This window comes from Panthera pardus, unplaced genomic scaffold, assembly GCF_024362965.1.
Source record: "Panthera pardus isolate Hobbes unplaced genomic scaffold, ASM2436296v1 HiC_scaffold_3, whole genome shotgun sequence".
Classification (NCBI taxonomy): domain Eukaryota; kingdom Metazoa; phylum Chordata; class Mammalia; order Carnivora; family Felidae; genus Panthera; species Panthera pardus.
The window spans coordinates 30,898,866-30,919,016 of NW_026526876.1; the positions used below are offsets into that span (position 1 = coordinate 30,898,866).

Genomic DNA, 20,151 nt, shown 5'->3' on the forward strand with positions numbered 1-20,151 from the left:
GAGAGGGTTAATCCAATGACATCACAGCCAGAGCCTTCCTACCCCCAACCACCACCTCCCTTTCTCCCACCCCTCCAGATGGGGCTGCCCTCCTGCTTGGCCCAGCTTTTGGGGTTCTCTCGGCTTTCCGGGCCGGTCCGAGGACCCTTGGCCCAGGACGAGCCGCCCCGCAGATTTGGCCCCCAGTCTGGCTCCCTTCTGAGGCCTCCTGCGGGACGGGGAAGGGGAAGGTGAAGAGGGAGGGGTCCTGAGTCCACATCGAGTCAGGGTGCAGAGAACGGAGAGTGTGCCAGAAAGCAATCCTCGTCTCCTCCGCCGCCCCCTCCCCCCAACAGGGGCTCCCGTCATCTGTGCGGCCGGGATCCGAGGATTGGGAGGAGAATGGGGAGGCGGACTCAAGAGCCGGGGACTCGGGCAGGGAGAGGGGACGCGAGCCGGCCCCCTTCCCTTCCCACACCTCGCAAAGGGGCACCTCCCGGCCTGGGGTCGCCACCCAGCTCCCCGCCACCGCCCCACGCCTCCCCCGCGCCGTCCTCGGCTCCGCCCCCTCCCTCCCCGTCCCTCCTTCTCGCGACCTCGTCCCTCCCTCTTTCCCTGCTCCCGACACCTCCTCCCCCCGACTCCTTCCCGGCGCCGCTAAGTTTCTCCGGTCGGGACCGCGCGCAGAGCCGGGGCCGGGCCGGAGCGGCGCCCCGCGCTACCCTGTCCCCTCGCGCAGACCCCGGGCCCGGCCCCGGCCCCACCAAGCCATGCTGTGCGGCCGCTGGAGGAGCTGCCGCCGGCGGCCCGAGGAGCCCCCGGTGGCGGCCCAGGTCGCGGCGCCCCTTCTGCTCGCGCCCCCGGACGGCGACACCAAGAGGCCCGGGCTGCGGGCACTGAAGAAGATGGGTCAGTGACCGGCGGGGGCGACTCGGGTGGGCGCCGACTGCCCAGAGGTCCGTCTGGGGGGGGGGGGGCGGGGTGTGCGGGCGAGCCGTCGCGGGTTTCCCAGCTGCGAGGGGCTGTGTGGAGCCGGGCGAGGGTTGGAATGCCAGCACCGTTCCGGCGGGGGAGGGGGGGGGGGTCATACCTGGGGTCACCCGACGTTCCCGGGAAGAGCCAGGCGCCCGGGTGGCCTTTGCTTCCCACCAGGAGGCGCCCGCGGGGCGTGCCGGAATGGGCGTTTGGGCGCGGATCGGGGGTCCCCGAGGACCTGGTGAATAGAGTGGGAGAGACAGGCTCGGGGTGTCCCTCACTCGCCTCCCCAACACCCTATGCCTTCTCGGGTCTGCGGGCGCCCCCGGGCATCCCGGGTTCTTGGCCGCCCTTAGGAAGGCAGGCAAGCTGTGGGGAGTCCGGCCTCTCAAGCCAGCCCTCCAACCCTGCAGCCCCCACAGGGGTTGCAGCAGCCGCATAGCACTGGTAGGACTGGTCTGACTGGTGAGAATACTGCCCTTGGAGTCAGAAGGGCAGAGTTCCCGGCTCAGGTTTGGGGGAAGTCACTGCGGGGAAGAAATGTAACTGTGGCTTATTAAGCATCTCCCAGAGACTGGCCTGGCCCCGGGTAGTTACATCGGTGGCATCATTCAATTTTCCTCACCCTCCTGAGAGGTACCCGGTATAATTCCCCTTTCACAGATGAGAAAACCGATTCGGAGAAGGGGAAGAATTTGCCAATGACCCCACAGCTTGCTAAGGGCAAAGGCTGGCATGGTGGCTGTGCCCAGCCACGCTGCCCCTGCGACCCTCTCAGAGTCTGAGCAAAGTGTGACCGACTGGCTGGTTGAGTGGCTTGAATGAGGTGTGTGTGTGTGTGTGTTTTATAAAAATGTAAAGCACCATGAAACTGAAGTGGCATGTTGGAAGGGCTGTTAGTAAATAGTTAATGATGGAGAGGTGGGGTGTGGGGCTGGGGGAACAGGGCAGGGCTACCCAAGAGATCAGTGTGAATCAGGGGTGCCAGTTGCCAGTCTTGCCTTCTCTTAGATACTGCCCCCACTTGTTTTTACTCTACCTCCTGTCACTCATTCGATCGGAATTGATTGAGAGCGTTGACTATGTCTGAGAGAGCCTGACACTCTCCTTAAGGAGACTAAGACACGTGATCTCTGCCCTCCTGTCCAATCATTCACGCATTCAGCAGACATTTATTGGGTGCCTACGGTATGCTCTGTCCTGGAATTCAGCAACAAACAAGATACAGTTCTGGCCCTTCGGCAAGGAGGTCAGACAATGAAGCAAAGAAACAAGGCTAGGGAGGGAGAGGGAAGTCAGATGCTGGGGAGCTAGCGAGAGCCCCGGTGGCACCCCAGAGCCGGAGGGAGATTGGAGGGAGGTCCAGGGGAGAGGCAGGTGGGAGCCGTGTCCTCAAGGCCCCTCCTTAAAAGGCCAGTAGGAGCCCCCAGAGGGCCTCAGGCAGGAGGAAGGGCTTGTGCAGAGCAGGGGCATGTTGTACATAGGTAGGGGTGAATCGGGGAGACCCAGAGGAGGAAGGCTGGGGAATCAGTTGGTCAAGCCATGGTGGTGCTCAGACTTGGGCCGGTGCAGCCCAAATGTGATTCCACAACCACCTAGGGGGTGGACTGGGCTGGACTCTGCAGTCGGTGGGATCTGAAAGGTGTCTCGGGTGAATGGCAGTGTCATTCTTTGGGCTGAGGAGCAGCGGTGCCTTGGGGAGAGGAGGGTGGCCGTGGGGAGGTGAGGTGCCACCGAGACACCCAGGGCTGGCATTGGGCCAGAGAAGCAGTTCCAGGAGTCAGCCACCGCAGGGGCTGTGGCTGCTGGGAGGGCTGGGGTGATGCCCCTGCATACCTGCCTGCTTCTTCATTCCACACATATCTGCTCAGCCCTATCAGTGTGCCACGGGCACTGTGCCAGGGGCCAGGGCGCCAGAGATGAATAGCACAGCGCTCAGCCCTCGGGGAGCACACAGTTTAGTAGCAAGAGACACTTGAAGACAAATCATTACCGCCGAGCCCGGGACTCAGCGCTCACTGGCTGAGTAAAGCGGCACGGGAGCTCACGGCATCCCGCACCGTGACACCATCAGGAACTATGTGGGTGTCAGAATGTCACCTGGGCCGTCCTCCCTTCCCACCACTGCCCTGTCCTGCTGAGTGACTGCCAAGAAAGGAATGTCCAGTTTCTGGGGAATGCAGCTTCCCTGGGCCTTACTGACTCCAGGGACAGGGTGGAGACCACACCCAGGTGTCCTGGGGCCTGGCCCTTCGGGCCATCAAGGCCTAGGCCCAGCACCTAGGTAGCTTCCCCTCCCACAGCAACCCCAGCTCCTCCCAGGATGGCCCCCTGTGGCCACACCCCTTAGGCTAACAGAGAACAGATTTTATTTCAGGTCCCCTCAAGAGACCGGGGCAGGGAGTGGCCTGGAGGTCGAAGGCTCCAAGAGGCCCAAGGGAAAGAAAGGGCTTTTCAGGCCATCCTGGGGGGAACACCACTCCCACACTGAGTGGGAATCATCTGTGGAGCCTGGGGTCCTTCTTCTGTCCCTTCCCCCCTCGGGGGTGCTGCGGGCTTAGCCTGTCCCCAGGAAGCCAGAGAATAGCTGGAGAGAGCTTGAGTTCAGTGAGGCCATAGTGCTGAGCTTGCATCAGTCCAGAACCTACTTAATCCTTGGCACCCCGGCGGTGGGGGGGGGGGGGGGGGAGAGGGGGTGGGGCGGGAGGGGGAAAGGTGTTGCTGCTGTCCTCACTGGTGCAGACCCGGTGGAGAGGGTGAAGTCACCAGCCAAGGCCCACAGGGCTGAGAGGCAGCCGCCAAAGCCTAGTTTTCAATGGTGGCTCTTTACTGCCAGAATTAATGAATACTAATTAACACCTTTATAACACTATGCCGAGCGCGCTTTTCACATATTAGCTCATTTAATGCCCACAATTGTCTGAGGTTTGTGGTACCTGTAGCCTCATTTTACAAGTGAGAAACTGAGTTTCAGAGAAGTTCAAAGCTGGGAAGTAGCTGCGAGAGGATTTGAACCCAGGAGCCTGGCACAGAGTCTAAGTGAATGAGTGAGGGATTGATGCCTGGAGATGGCCTGCTACTCCCATCCCCCACAGAGGCCCTGCCAGCCTCTAGAGGTGTCCTCATAGGCTTGCCAAATAAAATACAGGATGCTCCGTTAAATGTGAATTCCAAATAAACAAACAAATGATTTGGGACAAACTTATACTGAAACATGACTCGTTGTTTATCTGAAATTCGAATGTAACTGGGCACCCTGAATTTTATCTTGACAACCCTGTCTCCCCAGAGCCCCTGTCTGTGCCTGTGCCCCTGATGCCCCGCCCTGCCCCTAATCCTCCCAGCAAGCAGAGCACTGAGTGGGCAGAATCCTGCTCCCTTTCCTCCCCGGCCTGCACGCACCACTGATTGCCGCAGGGGCAAGAGGGCTCTCCCCATGGCCTGCCCAGGACGTCTTCTGCAGGGTGAGTGGGGCTGCCGTGGGTGGATCTGGCGGCTGGGGGTCCTGGCAGGTGCCTGGCCTGGCGGGGAGTGGGGTAGGGCCTGGGCCCCCGGCCGTTCTGTCTGAGCCGGGGGCATGCTGTGCCCCCTCCTACGACCTCTGCCCCCAAATGGGCTTCATGCTCGTTCTGGCCTTGCCGGGAAGGGTGCCGCCACCTTTGTCGCACTGCGTCTAGCCAGGGACTGGGGAAGCACTGCCTGCCTTTCCTGACTTTGTTGACTCTCCCAGGAATGTTATGGACTCTGGCGCTGAGCTCCACCGGGCTCTGGCCCCAGGTGTGGCAGCCAGCCCAGGCCAGGGGGACACGCTTGATACCTGAAGAGCTGGGGCTGCCTGCTGGCCAGAGGATTAGGGCGGGAAGGTGTTTGGGACCCCTCGGCTTGGATACTCCCTCCCAGAGCCACCAGGAAAAGCTTCTTTTCCTCTCCTCCCCCACTTGGCATGAAGCTGTCGGCCTTTGCTGTTCCCTGCATGTCTCACATTCCTGATGGAGCCCCGCGTACCCTTCCCGTGTGTGCACTGGAGCAAGCACACGTACACACACACGCGCACACACACACACACCCTATATGCACACACCAACCTACACACACACCTTTGCTGCAGACCTACCCTTTTCACACCCTGCTGCCTACCTATTACCCCTCTTGTCTACACACCCTGTAGCCACACAGCAGCCCCACCCTCACCCCCACTGCTGGTCTGCCCTGGCCCCTGCCCACCCACTGCACTGCCCCTGCGTCCCCCCTTGCCTTGGGTAACCCACACTGTTGTCCGCATACACAACTTACCCTGTCCGCATACCCAGCTTACCCTCTCATAATTCCAGTGGCCCATCTATGAAAAAGGGACATTAAGGATCAGAGATGGACTTGACTTTCCCATGGCCCCTTCCAGCTCTGCCACTGAGACAGTTTCCCGCCCTCGACCTTGGCCGCTGACCCAGAACGGCTCAGGCCTCAGACCACACACAGACCAAACCGCCCGGGCTGAAGGTGATAGTTGGGACACTGGGCCTGTCCATTCCTCACCTCCCCGTGGCCCGTCTCTGAGGGCTGAGATGAGCGGTTGGCCTAGAGAAGGTGTCTGAGCCCCACTGACAACACTGAACGAGGCTGGAGAAGGGCCCATCTGGAGGCCATGAGACTGACAAGGACAGACTTACGGGAATACCTGGCTCCCTCTTCCCTCCAGGGCCACTGCCTCGCTTTCCTTTTTTATAATTTATCGAGTGCCTACTGTAGGCCGGGCCCTAAACTGAGTGCGCATTAGCTCATTCCAGCCACACACAGCCCTTCAGGGGGTCAGGTACCCCCCCAACTCTCAATCCATCCTGGTTCCACCACCTGCCGCCCCAGGACCCTGGATAAGTTAACTGCTCTGTGCCCCTTGAACAGCTTTATTGAGATATTAATTCACATATCATACAATTCACCCCTTCAAAGTATACAATGGTTTCTGGCATACTGCGTTGTTATTTTTTTTTAACTGTGGCAAAAAAATATATAATAAAGTTGGCCCCTTTGACCATTTCGAAGTGGCTAATTCAGTGGCATTAATTATATTCGCAATGTTATGCATTCACAGTGTTGGGCTAGTTCCAAAATGTTTCCATTACCCTAAACGAAAACTCTAGCCGTTAACCAGTAATTTCCCCCCTCTTCCCTTCCCCTAGGCCTTAGTAACGTCTAATTACGTTCTGTCTCTGAATTTTTTTTTTTATTGAGGGATACGTGACATATAATCCATTTCTATGAATCTGGCTACTCTAGGTACCACATATAAGTGGAATCATATACTGTCCTTTTACGGCTGCAGGGTGAGACCAGATTTCCCCCTTTCTATGTCCGAATAATATTCTACTGTCTGTCTATACCACGTTTTGCTTATCCATTCATCTGTTGACGGACCTCTGGGTTGTTTCTATCTTTTGACTGTTGTTCATCATTTTTAGTGCTGTTGTTTCATGATTATTACTCCATCTGTTCAGTCAAGGTGGCCACAGCACTGGCCCAGCCCAGCTCCAGGTTCAAGGCAGAGATGTTTAGATAGATAACCCACGGAAACCACAAGAGGCAGACAGGATGCACACCTGCTCCAAGCAGGTAGGAATGAGGTTGAGGAAACATCTGTGTGTTTGGGGCCTGGCAGGACCTATAAATGTTTACTGGGTGCCTGGGCAGAGAGCCAGGTGCCTCCTAGCTTCACTGCCCGAGGCCTGACGTCACCCCCTTACCTCCGTTGGTCCTGTCCTTCCTGTCTGGCACCCTAATCCTCTCACTCTCTCAGGGGTCAGAAACTCAAGCAATGGGGAAATAATGTCACCTACCCAGGGACTCAGCACCTGGCTTGGCCTGGCATTGAACTCCCATTCTGTTTGGCTTTTCCACTGGATGTGGGGGCGGCGGGGGCAGTGTGGTCCGAGGAGCAGTGTGGTCCAGGGGCCAGTGCCAGTTGGGCAGGCAGACTGGAACGTCACCCTTTCCCCCAACAGGCTCCTGAGGAGCCGGGGAGGAAGGTCAGGAGCAAGGGCCTTCTCAACGTGGGAACCTGTCCCAGTGGCGGGCTGATCAGAAGTTCAGGCTCCCTGTCTCGATGTTTTGTTTGCGGAAGATTCAGGACAAAGCAGGCCCTCAGTGACTCACCTCCATTTCCGGCCTTAGTCATTCACCAGTCCCCCTTCTCCCCACCCTCCCCAACTATGGGCTTGGCATCAGAGGGATGGCGGGGTCAGGGGAGGTGGCCCCAGCTGCAGAGCCTGGTTGTCAGGGGAATAGGGGTTCCTCTCCCACTGAGAGGAGGTAGAGGAGGGGCAGGCTTGGTTGCTATGGCATTACGGGTTCTGCTGAATGTCCTGCCCCCCAATCCATTGCTTCTCAGGTTGAAGGAATTCAGAAGCTGCCCAGATGTGGGTGTAGGGGGCTGAGGGTCTGGTGAGTCTCTTGGCTTGGTGCCTGCCACATTCTAGCTCCTTGTCTGGAAAGGACAAGCTTTCCTAGCTAGGGGGCACCAAATGGGCACTGACCCAGGGGGCTCGTCTAAATCCCGAGAGCCATTAGGGCCACAGGCTAACCCAAGGGGGGGACTATAGGCTCCTCTGGATGGTAGGTTTCTCCTCCTGGCCCTGAGGCCGTGATTCTCAGTCATAGTCACCCTCAAAGTCACAGGATAGGTTTTTAAACATAGATACCCAAGTCCCAACCCACACCTGCCAGACAAGAATCTCTGGGCTGTGGGTTTTGCAAACCCCTCCAGCTGATTCTGATCACAGCCAGGGTTCAGAAACCCTGGCCCATAAGGAAAGGACAGATAGGGTAGGGCAGGGGGCAGAATAAATTTAGTTCCCCCAATTGCTGGTACATCTGCCTCCCCTATCAAAACACTGGCTGTGAGTCTGGCTCTGGGATGAGCACTGTAGTGCAGCTATGAGACTTCATCCCTGTCCTTGGGTTTATTAAAGTTGACCGAAATTACAATTTAGGTAGGGTGTTTGTTTTAGTTAAAGTAAAAAGTGCTGTTGGTGATCAGGGAGGGAGAATGCCCATTTGAGGACAAACCAAGGAAGGCTCCCTGGAGGAGATGGTGTCTGAGCTGGTCCCTGAAGGACTCCTGTGTGAGGAAGAGAAGCAAGAAGGATCCTACAAAGGTTCCAAGAGAATGAGAGAGGAATGTCCTGGGATGTAGACTTGGTTCCACAGGCCAGAGTTTACAACAAGCAGGGGTCTTGGTGCCACAAAGCCTAGAGCCAAAGCCAGTATTGGGGACTTGATAAGATAAAGGGAGGGGGGCGCCTGGGTGGCTCAGTCGGTTGAGCGTCCGACTTCGGCTCAGGTCATGATCTCGTGGTTTGCGGGTTCGAGCCCCACGTCAGGCTCTGTGCTGACAGCTCAGAGCCTGGAGCCTGCTTTGGATTCTGTGTACCCACCTCTCTCTGCCCCTCCCCCACTCATGCTCTGTCTCGCTCTGTCTCTCAAAAATAAATAAATGTTAAAAAAATTAAAATAAAATAAAGGGAGGAAGAGAGGCCCACTGTCCTGTTCATTTGGCCCATACCGTGGTGTTTTAGGGTTTTTTTTGTTTCAATTTGATTTGGTTGCCAGCACTGCAAAATCTGGAGGCTTCCCATAGAAATCCAGCTTCCTGTTCTCTGGAAACTCTGGGCCCTCATCCATTCCTGGCTGCCCTCCTCCTTCCAGTATGCCGGATTCCCACTCTTTCTGTTGTCCCCTGGCTCGTAAACCCTTGGTATTGACCTCTAGTGAGACAAATCAGAGCAGGGCAGCATCTTGACTGAAGTTTGGATTTTGCAGGAGGTACTACTGTGGCCTTCATTCTGTGCACAGAGAACATGAGGCTTAGAGCAGTCTCAGCTGCCACCCAGGCTGTGTAACTCGGAAGTGACAGAGGTGGCCTCTGCTGTCCTCCCTGGTCTTGGGGGGACAGCAGAGGTGAGCAGCTTGGGTGGCAGCAAGGAAGATCTGGGTTAGATAGTGAGACTACCTTTTTGATGGTCAGGGTTTCACGTCAAGGGAAAAGGTTGCTGGTGGCAGATTCTGGTCTTGAAGTCTGGAGGCCCGGATGGAAGGGAGTGGCAGAAAGGGTGACCTTTAGGGAGGCCTGAGTCCCAGGCGCTGCCTGAGGGCTTGCTCTGCTCTGGGGGCCTCCGGAGGCAGCTGCTTGGTGGAGGTACGGGCACCCTCCCCAGGGCGGCTGGGTGGGACACACCAAGCCAGCGAGTTCCTGGGGCGGAAGAGACTATAGCCAAACCCACCACTGGGGACGAGTTACGCTAAGGAGAGGAAGAGGGGCCTGTGAGGACTTGCAAGGCTCCAGGCGCAGGAAGGCAGGCCGGCTGCCAGCCGGGACGAGGGTGGAGGGAGCGAGGGCGAGGCCGGCCCCGACGTCCTCCGGCCTCTCTCCCGCGCAGGCCTGACGGAGGACGAGGACGTGCGCGCCATGCTGCGGGGCTCCCGGCTCTGCAAGATCCGCTCACGGACGTGGCACAAGGAGCGGCTGTACCGGCTGCAGGAGGACGGCCTGAGCGTGTGGTTCCAGAGGCGCATCCCGCGCGCGCCGTCGCAGCACATCTGTGAGCCGGGGCGCGCGGCCGCGGGGCGGGCTGGGGACAGCGGCCGGGTCCCGCCGCCCTGACCCGGCTGCGCGTGCCCCGTCCTCCCCACCCCCTCCCCTTCCTCGCCCTCCCGCAGTCTTCGTGCAGCACATCGAGGCGGTCCGCGAGGGCCACCAGTCCGAGGGCCTGCGACGCTTCGGGGACGCCTTCCCGCCGGCGCGCTGCCTCACCATCGCCTTCAAGGGCCGCCGCAAGAACCTGGACCTGGCGGCGGCCACCCCGGAGGAGGCGCAGCGCTGGGTGCGCGGTCTGGGCAAGCTGCGCGCGCGCCTCGACGCCATGAGCCAGCGCGAGCGCCTCGATCAATATCCTGCCCAGGGGGCCGGGCGTGGGGGAGGGGGGAGCCGTGTCTGGGGGCCCGGCGGGCTGAGCCCGGGGCCCCTAGTCTTCAGAACCGAGGCTGGTGACGCCGCCTCCGTCTCTGGGAAGCTCGGTCCTGGCCCCGTGTAGGGAGGGAGTCCCCAGGCTGAGGGGAAGTACAGCCCCTAGACCCGGGAGCCCCCAGAGCCAGGCAGTGGTGGCGACCCTGTCAGTTACCTGTCGGCTGGGGGCGGTGCCCAGGCTGTTGCTGGTATTTCCTGAGCACCCACACCTGGATCCACTCCTATCTGCACCGGGCCGACTCGAACCAGGACAGTAAGATGAGCTTCAAGGAGATCAAGAGCCTGCTCAGAATGGTCAACGTGGACATGAACGACATGTATGCCTACCGCCTCTTCAAGGTGGGCTCCTGCCGCACTCTGACCTTTGAGTCACCATCCTTTGTGGACAGAGTGGCCTCTCCCAGTGGGAAGGCCCCATCTGGGCCTAGTTAGCCTTTTACCCTCCCCCGAGGCGGCTGGGCCAGGATGGAAGTACCGGCCCAGAACATTCCTCACCCTCAGGCAGAGCTGGAGGAGGGGCGGGGCTCTGGGCAGGGAGGGCCCTCCCATACCTCCAAAGGGAGCAGCAGAGCTATAGTTTTCATTGCTCGGAGTCTGCAGGCAGCCTTTGCACAGGTGACCACGCACGGCTTGCACATGGGAGTGCAAGTAGGAGTCAGCTCACAGGCACACGCGCGCATCCTCCTCCGCCGTGGCCCATGTGGCCCCTCCACGTGTGACCAGATACACCCCACATGTGGGAGCACAGACAGGGGTGCACGGGGGTGGGCTCCGCCTCGGCCCAGCCAGGGCACGTGGCAGACGCCTATGTGACCAGCCTGAGACCCTGAAAGACAGAAGAGCCATGGCCCCGGTACACGGGGGCCCACAGCTCCATGTGGACTGCTCCACGTGCAGTCGCACTTGTTTGTTGCCCTTTGACCCTGGGTGTGAATTGGAGACTGTGAGGATGGTAATGTACATGCCTGGGAGGGGGAATTACGGCTTGTCCTGCCCTTGGGCCACTGCTTTTCCTCCCACATCTGGATTTTGGGGGGGGTAGGTCATGGGCATACAGGGACAGGCACTAAACCCAAGCGACCTTCCTTAGAATCCCAGCCCTGCAATTTACCAGCTGTTTGAGCTTGAGCAACACCCAGAGCCTCAATAGCTCCCGGTTTCTCTACCTGCAAAATGGGGGACATTTGCCTTCCTAGCATTGTAGGTGACAGAGGTGTCCGTGCAGGCCAGCTTTCCCAGGGTGTCGTGTCCCCCCCCCCCCCCCCGCCGCTCCTCTGAGCTCCTCCCTGCTGCCTTCTAGGAGTGCGACCACTCCAACAATGAGCGGCTGGAGGGGGCTGAGATTGAGGAGTTTCTGAGGCGGCTGCTGAAACGCCCCGAGTTGGAGGAGATCTTCCATCGGTACTCCGGCGAGGACCGCGTGCTGAGCGCCCCTGAGCTGTTGGAGTTCCTGGAGGACCAGGGCGAGGATGGCGCCACTCTGGCCCGTGCCCAGCAGCTCATCCACACCTATGAGCTCAATGAGACAGGTGGCGGTCTGACAGACAGGGTGGGGGTCAACACGGCCCCGTCTTGGCATCTGACAGGTCTGGGCTTCTAGCTAAGCGTGCGCTGCGATTACTGGCAGTGGGTGCCATCTTGGGCAGGCTACCTCGCCTCCCGGAGACTCAGTTGCCACATCTGTAAAATGGCATAGTAGTGCACCTTCCTCACAGGGTTTGGCCGAAGGTGAAGTGGCATGACTTCAGGGGGCACTGGGCTGGCTCGGTCGGTAGAACATGTCACTCTCGATCTCGGGGTTGTGATTTCGAGCCCCACGGTGGGTGTAGAGATTACTTCAAAGAAGTCAGTAGCATCGCTTGAGTAGAGTCCAGTCTGTAGATAGGTGCTCATTGGTACTAAGTAGAGTGAGCTTTGGGGGCACATGGGGCCAGACGTGGGGCTCCTCCCTGTGGCCTGACGTTCTCTTCTGCCCATCCCCGCAGCCAAGCAGCATGAGCTGATGACACTGGATGGCTTCATGATGTACCTGTTGTCACCCGAAGGGGCTGCTCTGGACCCAGCCCACACATGTGTGTTCCAGGACATGGACCAGCCCCTCTCCCACTACTTCATCTCCTCCTCGCACAATACCTATCTGACTGACTCTCAGATCGGGGGGCCCAGCAGCACCGAGGCCTATGTTAGGTACCATAGCAGGGATGGTGGGGTGAACACATCTGGGAGCCCAGCTTGAGGGTGACATGGGGCTCGAATCTCACCGTGGGCTTCCGGCGGGGAGGGGGGTTGCCTACCTGGCTCGGTCTGCCGGTTGCTGTGCCCTGTGGCACCCACAGGACACCTTGCCTGTCCGTCTGTCTATCCACAGGGCCTTTGCTCAGGGGTGCCGCTGTGTGGAGCTAGACTGCTGGGAGGGGCCAGGAGGGGAGCCCGTCATCTACCACGGCCACACCCTCACCTCCAAGATCCTCTTCCGAGACGTGGTCCAGGCTGTGCGTGACCACGCCTTCACTGTGAGCTCCCAGGACCCCCATGCCCAGCCCCAGAGCCTTCCCGATAACCCCAGCCATCCTCAGTCCTTCCAGAAAAAACCCCCTTGCCCAGAGAATCACTCACTCACCAAGTGTTGCTGGGACAGCTGGCCAGTGGGGTAGAAGAAAGCTGAGAGTCTCCCTTCCCCTACTTTCATGTTTATTAAATGTGTTAAAATCACAAAATGTCTAGCAGAAAACTTCAGGAGTAAAAAGGACCTTTTTTTTTTTTTTTTTTTAATTTATTTTGAGAGAGAGAGAGAAAGAGCACAAGCAGGGGACAGGGGCAGAGAGAGAGGGAGGGAGAGAAAATCCCAACCAGGCTCCGCAGGGCAGCACAGAGCCTAACACCGGGCTCAAACTCGCAAACCATGAGATCATGACCTGAGCCAAAACCAGGAGTCAGACGCTTAACCGACTGAGCCACCCAGGCGCCCCAAGAGAGGACATTTTAATCCTAACTCCCAAAGGGAAAGCCATGACAGAGAAGCTGGGCATGGAATCTGCATAAAATTGTAACTTCTGTCAAGCTATACACAGATCTTACCCTCAAAAATGATGGGCTTGGGGGTGCCTGGCTGGCTCAGTGGGAAGAGCGTGCAACTCTTGATCTCAGGGTCATGAATTCGAGCCCCATGTTGGGTATAGAGGTTACTAAAAAAAGTAAACCTAAAAAGAAATTTAAAAAGAAAAAAAAAAAGACTGGTGTGGGGGGAAAGTTTGTAACATAAACAACATGGTCAATGTCATTAACATATAAAGGGCATTTATAAAACAAAACCATCTTGGGGCGCCTGGGTGGCTCAGTCAGTTAAGTGTCCGACTTCGGCTCAGGTCATGATCTTGCGGTTTATGAGTTCGAGCCCCGCCTTGGGCTCTGTGCTGACAGCTCAGAGCCTGGAGCCTGCTTCCGATTCTGTGTCTCCTTCTCTCTCTGCCCCTCCCCTGTTCACGCTCTGTCTCTCAATAATAAATAAACGTTAAAAAAATTTTTTTTAAATAATAAAAAATAAAACCATCTCTGCAGCTGCCCTCAGCTTCCCAGACATACCACCCTTTCCCTGAGACCGGAGATCTGCCCTCTGTCTCCCTCATGGACACACTGACCCCAGACTATGTCCCACATTCCGCCTCCTCAGCCCCCCCAGTGTGCCTTTGCCTGCCTGTCCTGAAGGGGGTTGGGGTCCGGGTGTAGTGGGGGAGCCTGGGAGGGGGACGGGGAAGTGGCTCTGAGCTGCTGCCCCCTCCCCCTCTCCAGCTGTCCCCATACCCTGTCATCCTGTCCCTTGAGAACCACTGCGGGCTGGAGCAGCAGGCTGTCATGGCCCGCCACCTTCGCGCCATCCTGGGAGACGTGCTGGTGACACAAGCGCTGGACTCCCAGAACCCCGAAGAGTTGCCATCCCCAGAGGTAGTGAGTGCCCCCCAGACTCCCAGCCGGGTTGGGGGCGGGGACCCGGCTGTTGTCCGCCATCCCCCACTGCTGTGCCACCTCCCTGGCTCCGGACCCCTCACTTCTCTCTGCCTCAGCCTTCCTCTGCCCCTGCGCTCAGTGGCCATCTGCCACCCCGAGGTCTCGTCACGCTTCCCCCCTCCATCCTTCCCCACCCCCACCTCACCGCCACCCCACCCCCTCACCTGGCACCCAGGGCCTTCCATGCCCTCACCCCCACCCCGCTCTGCCTCCCTACCTACAGAGTCCCTGCAGACTCCGCCATTCCTACCTCCAAACCTTGGTTGACATGTCCCCTCCACCTGAAGCTCCCTTCCCAGCCATCTACTCTCGCCCACCGCCACCTGCTTAGAATTCTAGCTCAGTGATAAACCACCTCTTCTGTGGCCTTAGAAATTTCCTCAGCTCTCTGGCCCGAGGTGGTTTTTCCTCCCGAACCCCAGAACCTTTTTTCTGCCCCCTCAGGACATTTGTGTTTTCTCCCCTGCTCCTTGAGAAAACTCTCCTCCTCCTCGCAATCCAAATATGCAGAGAATGTTGATTCACCTTTGTGTGTGTGTGTGTGTGTGTGTGTGTGTGTGTGTGTGTGTGTGTGATTTGATTTTTTCATTAGCATGAAACATGGTTAAAAAAATCGAGCTGTACAAAAGTATATACAATGAAAAATGGGTTTTTCTCTGCCCCTGTCCAATTTCACAGGAAGTAACCACCTTTAAGTTTCTCGTCTGTCTTTCCAGAACTTTCCCATGTGTATATACCTGTGTACATAGCTACCTTTCAAATGTTGCACAAAGAAGATCATATGATTACGTGTTCGTGTTCTATAGTCACTTCTTTCATGTGAGATATTTTCTGAAGAGGGCACCTTCTCTTTCAGTCTTGAGCTGCCTCAACCATTGTAAGGCCTGCCGTGTGGTCTTCTGTTTGGAGGGACGTCACTAGCCAGTCCCATGATGATGGGTCTATACGTCGTTGCCCATTTTTTCCTATTAGAAACATCACTCATGTTCTTTCCTGCTCCCCACCCCCAGTCAGCCCCTCACATAGTGGGGGTTGAATGGCTGACCTAGGGGCAAGAGGGCATCATCCTTCCATACTGGCCTCTCCAGCAGCTGAAGGGCCGGGTCCTGGTGAAGGGGAAGAAGCTGCCAGCTGCTCGGAGCGAGGACGGTCGAATTCTGTCCGACCAGGAGGAGGAAGACGAAGAGGAAGAAGAGGCAGAGGCCACAGAACAGAGGCGGCGGGTGAGTGGGCCTGGCTGGGCCGGCCTGGCCTGGGCAGGGAGGGGCTGCATGGGGAGGGGAAGGACAGGGGGGCTGGAACCCTGCCCTGAAGCTCATCTCCCAGGCCAAGCAGATCTCCCCCGAGCTGTCGGCCCTGGCCGTGTACTGCTGTGCCACCCGCCTGCGGACCCTGCGCCCCAACCCGGTCCCACCCCAGCCCTGCCAGGTCAGCTCCCTCAGCGAGCGCAAGGCCAAGAAGCTCATCCGAGAGGCAGGTAGGAGCTGGGACGTGGGGCATCTGGGGGCAGGAGGCCCCGTGGAGGCCTGCAGGCTCCTGGTGGGGGGTACCCTGAAGTTGGTGTCTGGAAAGGAGATTGAGAGGGCCTCCAGGGCAGTGAAGGGGTCAGGAGGCCCCCAGATCGGGGCTCGGGGAACGAGCACCCAGCACGTGGGCAGCACCAGGCCAGCATGGATGGAGGGAAGAGGGCCCAGGGAGGAGGGAGGCTGCTGCCTGCCTTTACTGGGCTCAAGCTTGGTGGCAGGGCCAGACACAGGCAGGGGTAATGGTGCAGGGTGATCAGTGGGCCGTGGTGGGGGCTGGGGGAGTCCCACAGCGGGTGTGTGGACAGGAGAGAGAATTCCAGAGCAGGTGATGCCTGCGAAGACCCCAGACCCCTCCAAGGCGGGACGAGAGCCGGGTTGTCAGCCTGGGGCCCCGCGTTCCAGGCATTGAGTTGGGGGATTTGGGGCTGGGATGCAGTGCTGCGTTGTGGGAGGGGTCCTTGGCTCTCTCTGGGTTTCGGTAGCCTCCTCTGGGAGGTCCTCTCAGCCCTGGGGCAGGGGGAGCCGGCGGGGTGGGGGTAGTTCAGCCTCTGTTCCCAGCTTGTCCCTGCGGTTGGGGCTGGGGAGGTTACAGGCCCTGGTGCTGGGTGAGGGACACCCCAGGGGCCATCACAATCCTGCGCCGACTTCCTCCCCCAGGGAACAGCTTCGTCAGGCACAATACCCGACAACTGACCCGTGTTTACCCACTGGGGCTGCGGATGAACTCCGCCAACTACAGCCCCCAGGAGATGTGGAACTCAGGCTGTCAGCTTGGTGAGTGGGGGCAGCAGGAGCAGGGAGTGGCCTCCAGGGAACCATGAGAGGCCCAGGCAGTGATGGGGCCATACAGCTTTTCAGAAGGTGGAAAAATGTGTTTTCTTGGTAATAACAGTTATTAAAATAATTGTCAGGAAAGTAGGTGCGAAAACACAAATCAGGCACATTTCTTCCTGACAGTGTAAAGTCTCACATTTTTCATGAAGGCAAAAGTTAAAAACCTCCATTCCCATGTGTCCCCCCCGCCCCCCCCCCCCCACACACACCTGGCAGTCCCACTAAGTCAACACTGACAAGAGTGGGCTCTGGAGGCTGAGCCCCAACAAAGGAACAAAGGAGGGGGGATATGGTCCCCTTGAGGGCAGAAATGGAGATACAGAAACCCAAGGTTTCCTTGGGCCCAGCCCTGGCCCAGGCCTATGCCCAGCCCAACCCTCTGGCCGTGGGAGATACCAGGGATAAAGGGCCAGTGACAACGGGGGCTGGGACCCTTGGCTGCTATGATGCACCCCTAAGCCACGGTGGGAGTGGGTTGTGAGACCCTGAAACTGAGCAGTGAGAGGAGGGCCACTAAGAGCCCCTGCCCTGACCCTGCTGTGTCCACAGTGGCCTTGAACTTCCAGACACCAGGCTACGAGATGGACCTCAATGCTGGCCGCTTCCTCATCAACGGGCAGTGCGGCTACATCCTGAAACCTGCCTGCCTGCGACAGCCCGACACAACTTTTGACCCTGAGTGTCCTGGACCCCCCAGAACTACTCTCACCATCCAGGTCAGCAGCCTGGACCAAGCCCTACTCTGGGGTCCCAGCTGGTTCTGGAGAGGTCCTAGTCTGCAGGGCGCCGGCCCGAACGGCTTGGTGTGAGGGCAGTCTGAGTCTCAGTCCCATGCGGGGAGGCTCAGGGTGAGTGCCGAGGGCAAGGGGCTTCCCACCCTAACAGAGGGGGCAGGCAGCCATGGGCCCTGGCGGGGGGCGGGGGGCTGGACCGAAGCTCCCTTTCATCCCCTTCAGGTTCTGACTGCGCAGCAGCTGCCCAAGCTGAACACCGAGAAGCCAAACTCCATCGTGGACCCCCTGGTGCGTGTCGAGATCCACGGGGTGCCCGCAGACTGTGCTCGAAAGGAGACCAACTACGTGCTCAACAATGGTGGGTGGGCCTGCCGGGGGGAGGAGGGTGGGCCTGGGGGCCAGCTGGCTCCTGACTGCCAGGCCTGCACCCTAGGCTTCAACCCCCGCTGGGGGCAGACCCTGCAGTTCCAGCTGCGGGCTCCAGAGCTGGTCCTGGTCCGGTTCGTGGTAGAAGATTATGACACCACCTCCCCCAATGACTTTGTGGGCCAGTTTACACTGCCTCTCAACAGCCTGAAGCAAGGTTGGTGGGGACGGACAGGGATGGGGGTCTGGGCCTCCAAGGCCCTGTTCACCTGGGCTTTGCATCCCCTCTGAGAGCTTGCCCCCCGAGCCCAGGGGTGGGATGTGGTCCGTGAGCCCACGGCCCAGGCCCGGTGGGGTCGGGGACAGAGAACCTGAGGCATGTCCCCCTCCCCACAGGGTACCGCCACATCCACCTGCTTTCCAAGGACGGGGCCTCACTGTCACCAGCCACACTCTTCGTCCACATCCGCATCCAGCGCTTCTGAGAGCCGGACTGACCCACCCTGGGGTTCCTCGGGTGCCAGTCTACACCCCGTGGCGGAGGCTCTCTCCTCCTCCGCAGTAGAGGGGTGGTGGGAGGACCAGCCCCTCCAGCCTGCTCGCCCTTCCATTGGCTAGACTCCAGTCTCAACTGGGTGCTGGGGGGTGGCCTTGGCCCCTCCTGAGAACAGGCATCAGCGCTTTCTCCTACAACCCTGGAGCCTTGAGATGGCCCCCACTCCTTGGATTCTCGGCCCACTCCCTCGTCGTGGCTCGTGAAGAGCGAGGCCTGTCGTTGCCAGATTTGAGGAAGACACATGAGCCTTGAACTCCTCTCTGCCCCCCCGGGGGGAGGCCATCCCAGCCTCCTTCTCCCAGAGTGTCCGGCCCCCTCCTTGTCCCCCAGCCCACACCAGGCCTTAGTGCCCCCGAAGGCCCTCCCCTGGCTAGGCTTTCCTGGGCTCCTCCCTCAAGCTCTTGAACCTGAGCTCCCTTCCCGTCTTAAGAAGGGAAAGCCGAGGAAACCTGGGAGTAGGTTTCAAGTTGTGCCACAGAAGAGCCCTGGAGCAGACAGAACAAGACCATTGGTTTAAAAAAATAAAGAAGCATGGGCGCCTGGGTGGCTCAGTCAGTTAAGCGTCTCTTGGTCTGTGAGTTTGAGCCCCTCATCGGGCTCTGTGCTGACAGCTCAGAGCCTGGAGCCTGCTTCAGATTCTGTGTCCCTCTTTCTCTGCCCCTCCTCTGCTCGTGCTCTCTCTCAAAAATAAATAAATGTTAAAAAAAAATTTTTTTTTATAAAGAAGCAAGTTTACCACTGCTGCACCCTGAGCCCTCTGAGGTCATACCCACAGGCCCATGAGGGATGAGGGCAGAGTCCCTTGGGTCCCCTCCCCCAGCAGGGCTTGGATTTGTCTAAAACAGCCAGGGTGGGGGTGGGAGGGGTGGAGGAGGTGTCACATCTCTAAATAGCCTGACCCCTCCTCCTGGCTTAGAGCCGCTTCCAGCATCACAAGACTATGGGGACAACTCACAAGCTCCTTTGCCCCTCAACCTTGAAGGGCCTTCAATGGGAAGGGGGCGGGGGGGGGGCACTTCTGCCAGGGAAAAACCGTTACGGCCCTAAAGGGGATGGAGACAGGACTGACCTCTGCTTTCTGGGTTCAGCTGTGTCAAGGCCCCTGTCCAGTAGATAAGTCCCAGAGACTTGGGGCTCTCCTTCCACCAGGTAACCAGCCTTTTAGATGAAGGCCTAGAAACCAGCTGGCTACTCTAGGATGCCCCGGGGTGGGGGGGTTGGGGGGGGGCTTGTAGTGCTGAGACACCAGATGGCAGAATTCAGAGAAAACCGGCCAGAAAGGGGACTTCCCGGGCTTCAGTGTGGAACCCTGGCATTTCGGGTTCCATCAGGCAAAAGCACTCACACTGAACCAGGACAGAGCTTGAGGGCAGTTCCTGGCTTGGGATGGCGCTGGGCCAGGGCTTGAATTGGCCCCATGGAACCCAGGGCTGGGCAGTCTCTACCTTCCTGCAACCCACGACCCGATGCAAGAAGTGACAGCCTCCCCCTGCCCTCCCGCTCGTGCTCTCATGCTCAGTGGTGTTGGTTCTGATGAATTCGTGTCTAAAAGGATGCTCAGCCCCTGGAGGGGTCAGAAGCCTCCCTATCCAGGAACCGTGAAGGAACAGACCAAGTAGCCTGGATACCTGGTTCTCAGGGTGTAGGAAGCCAGGAAGCCAAACCGCAGGCCTGGGGGGGGGGAGGCACGGCGAGGCTGAGTCCACATACGTAGAGCAGTCAGAACTGTCCCATCCCTAGACTGTCCCCCAGAGGGCCAGCTGTGGTGACAGCCTGTGTGGAGAGTCCCATTGTCAGGTGAGCACCGGACCCTGGGCTGAGCCCCCCATTCCTGCTTCTCTTCTCTGGCTTGGCAGAGAAGTTAGCAAGACCTTAGTTAGCAGGTCTTAGAGAAGTTAGCAAACCCTTAGCAAGAGGGTTTCCCGCTAGGGTAAGAGCCCCAAAGCTAGGAAGTCGGCCTTGAAAGGGCAAGTCTTCAATGCAAGAAATTTGGTGGGAATGGATTATGGGAGGTGGAAGCAACAATATCACTTGTAACTCAGGTCCCTGGGTGCCCACCCACAGGGCTCCGTTCTCAGCCCAAATCTAAGGGTGGGAACGAAGGTGCTCGTGACCTGCTGGGGGAGGGGAGAGACACAGGGTGTTTAGGAGGGGTCAGGA

General features: G+C 58.6%; 1 protein-coding gene across 4 annotated transcripts; it reads left to right on the plus strand.

Moving 5' to 3' along the window:
- Positions 1–593: 593 nt before the first annotated feature.
- PLCD3 (phospholipase C delta 3) lies at positions 594–18,551 on the plus strand. Of its 4 annotated transcripts, XM_053892676.1 has the most exons (16): positions 799–888; positions 1,618–1,780; positions 9,384–9,545; positions 9,664–9,892; positions 10,180–10,309; positions 11,271–11,499; positions 11,956–12,157; positions 12,339–12,483; positions 13,760–13,912; positions 15,064–15,198; positions 15,290–15,452; positions 16,159–16,275; positions 16,885–17,051; positions 17,292–17,427; positions 17,503–17,652; positions 17,832–18,551. In XM_053892676.1, exons 3-16 carry the CDS (start codon positions 9,413–9,415, stop codon positions 17,918–17,920), a joined length of 2,178 nt encoding a protein of 725 aa, XP_053748651.1. In that variant the 5' UTR covers positions 799–888; positions 1,618–1,780; positions 9,384–9,412; the 3' UTR covers positions 17,921–18,551. The 4 variants fall into 4 exon arrangements, with proteins under 4 accessions (XP_053748649.1, XP_053748650.1, XP_053748651.1 ...); XM_053892674.1 differs by lacking the exon at positions 1,618–1,780 and having other exon boundaries at positions 594–888; XM_053892675.1 differs by lacking the exon at positions 1,618–1,780 and having other exon boundaries at positions 595–888; positions 15,302–15,452.
- Positions 18,552–20,151: the final 1,600 nt, after the last annotated feature.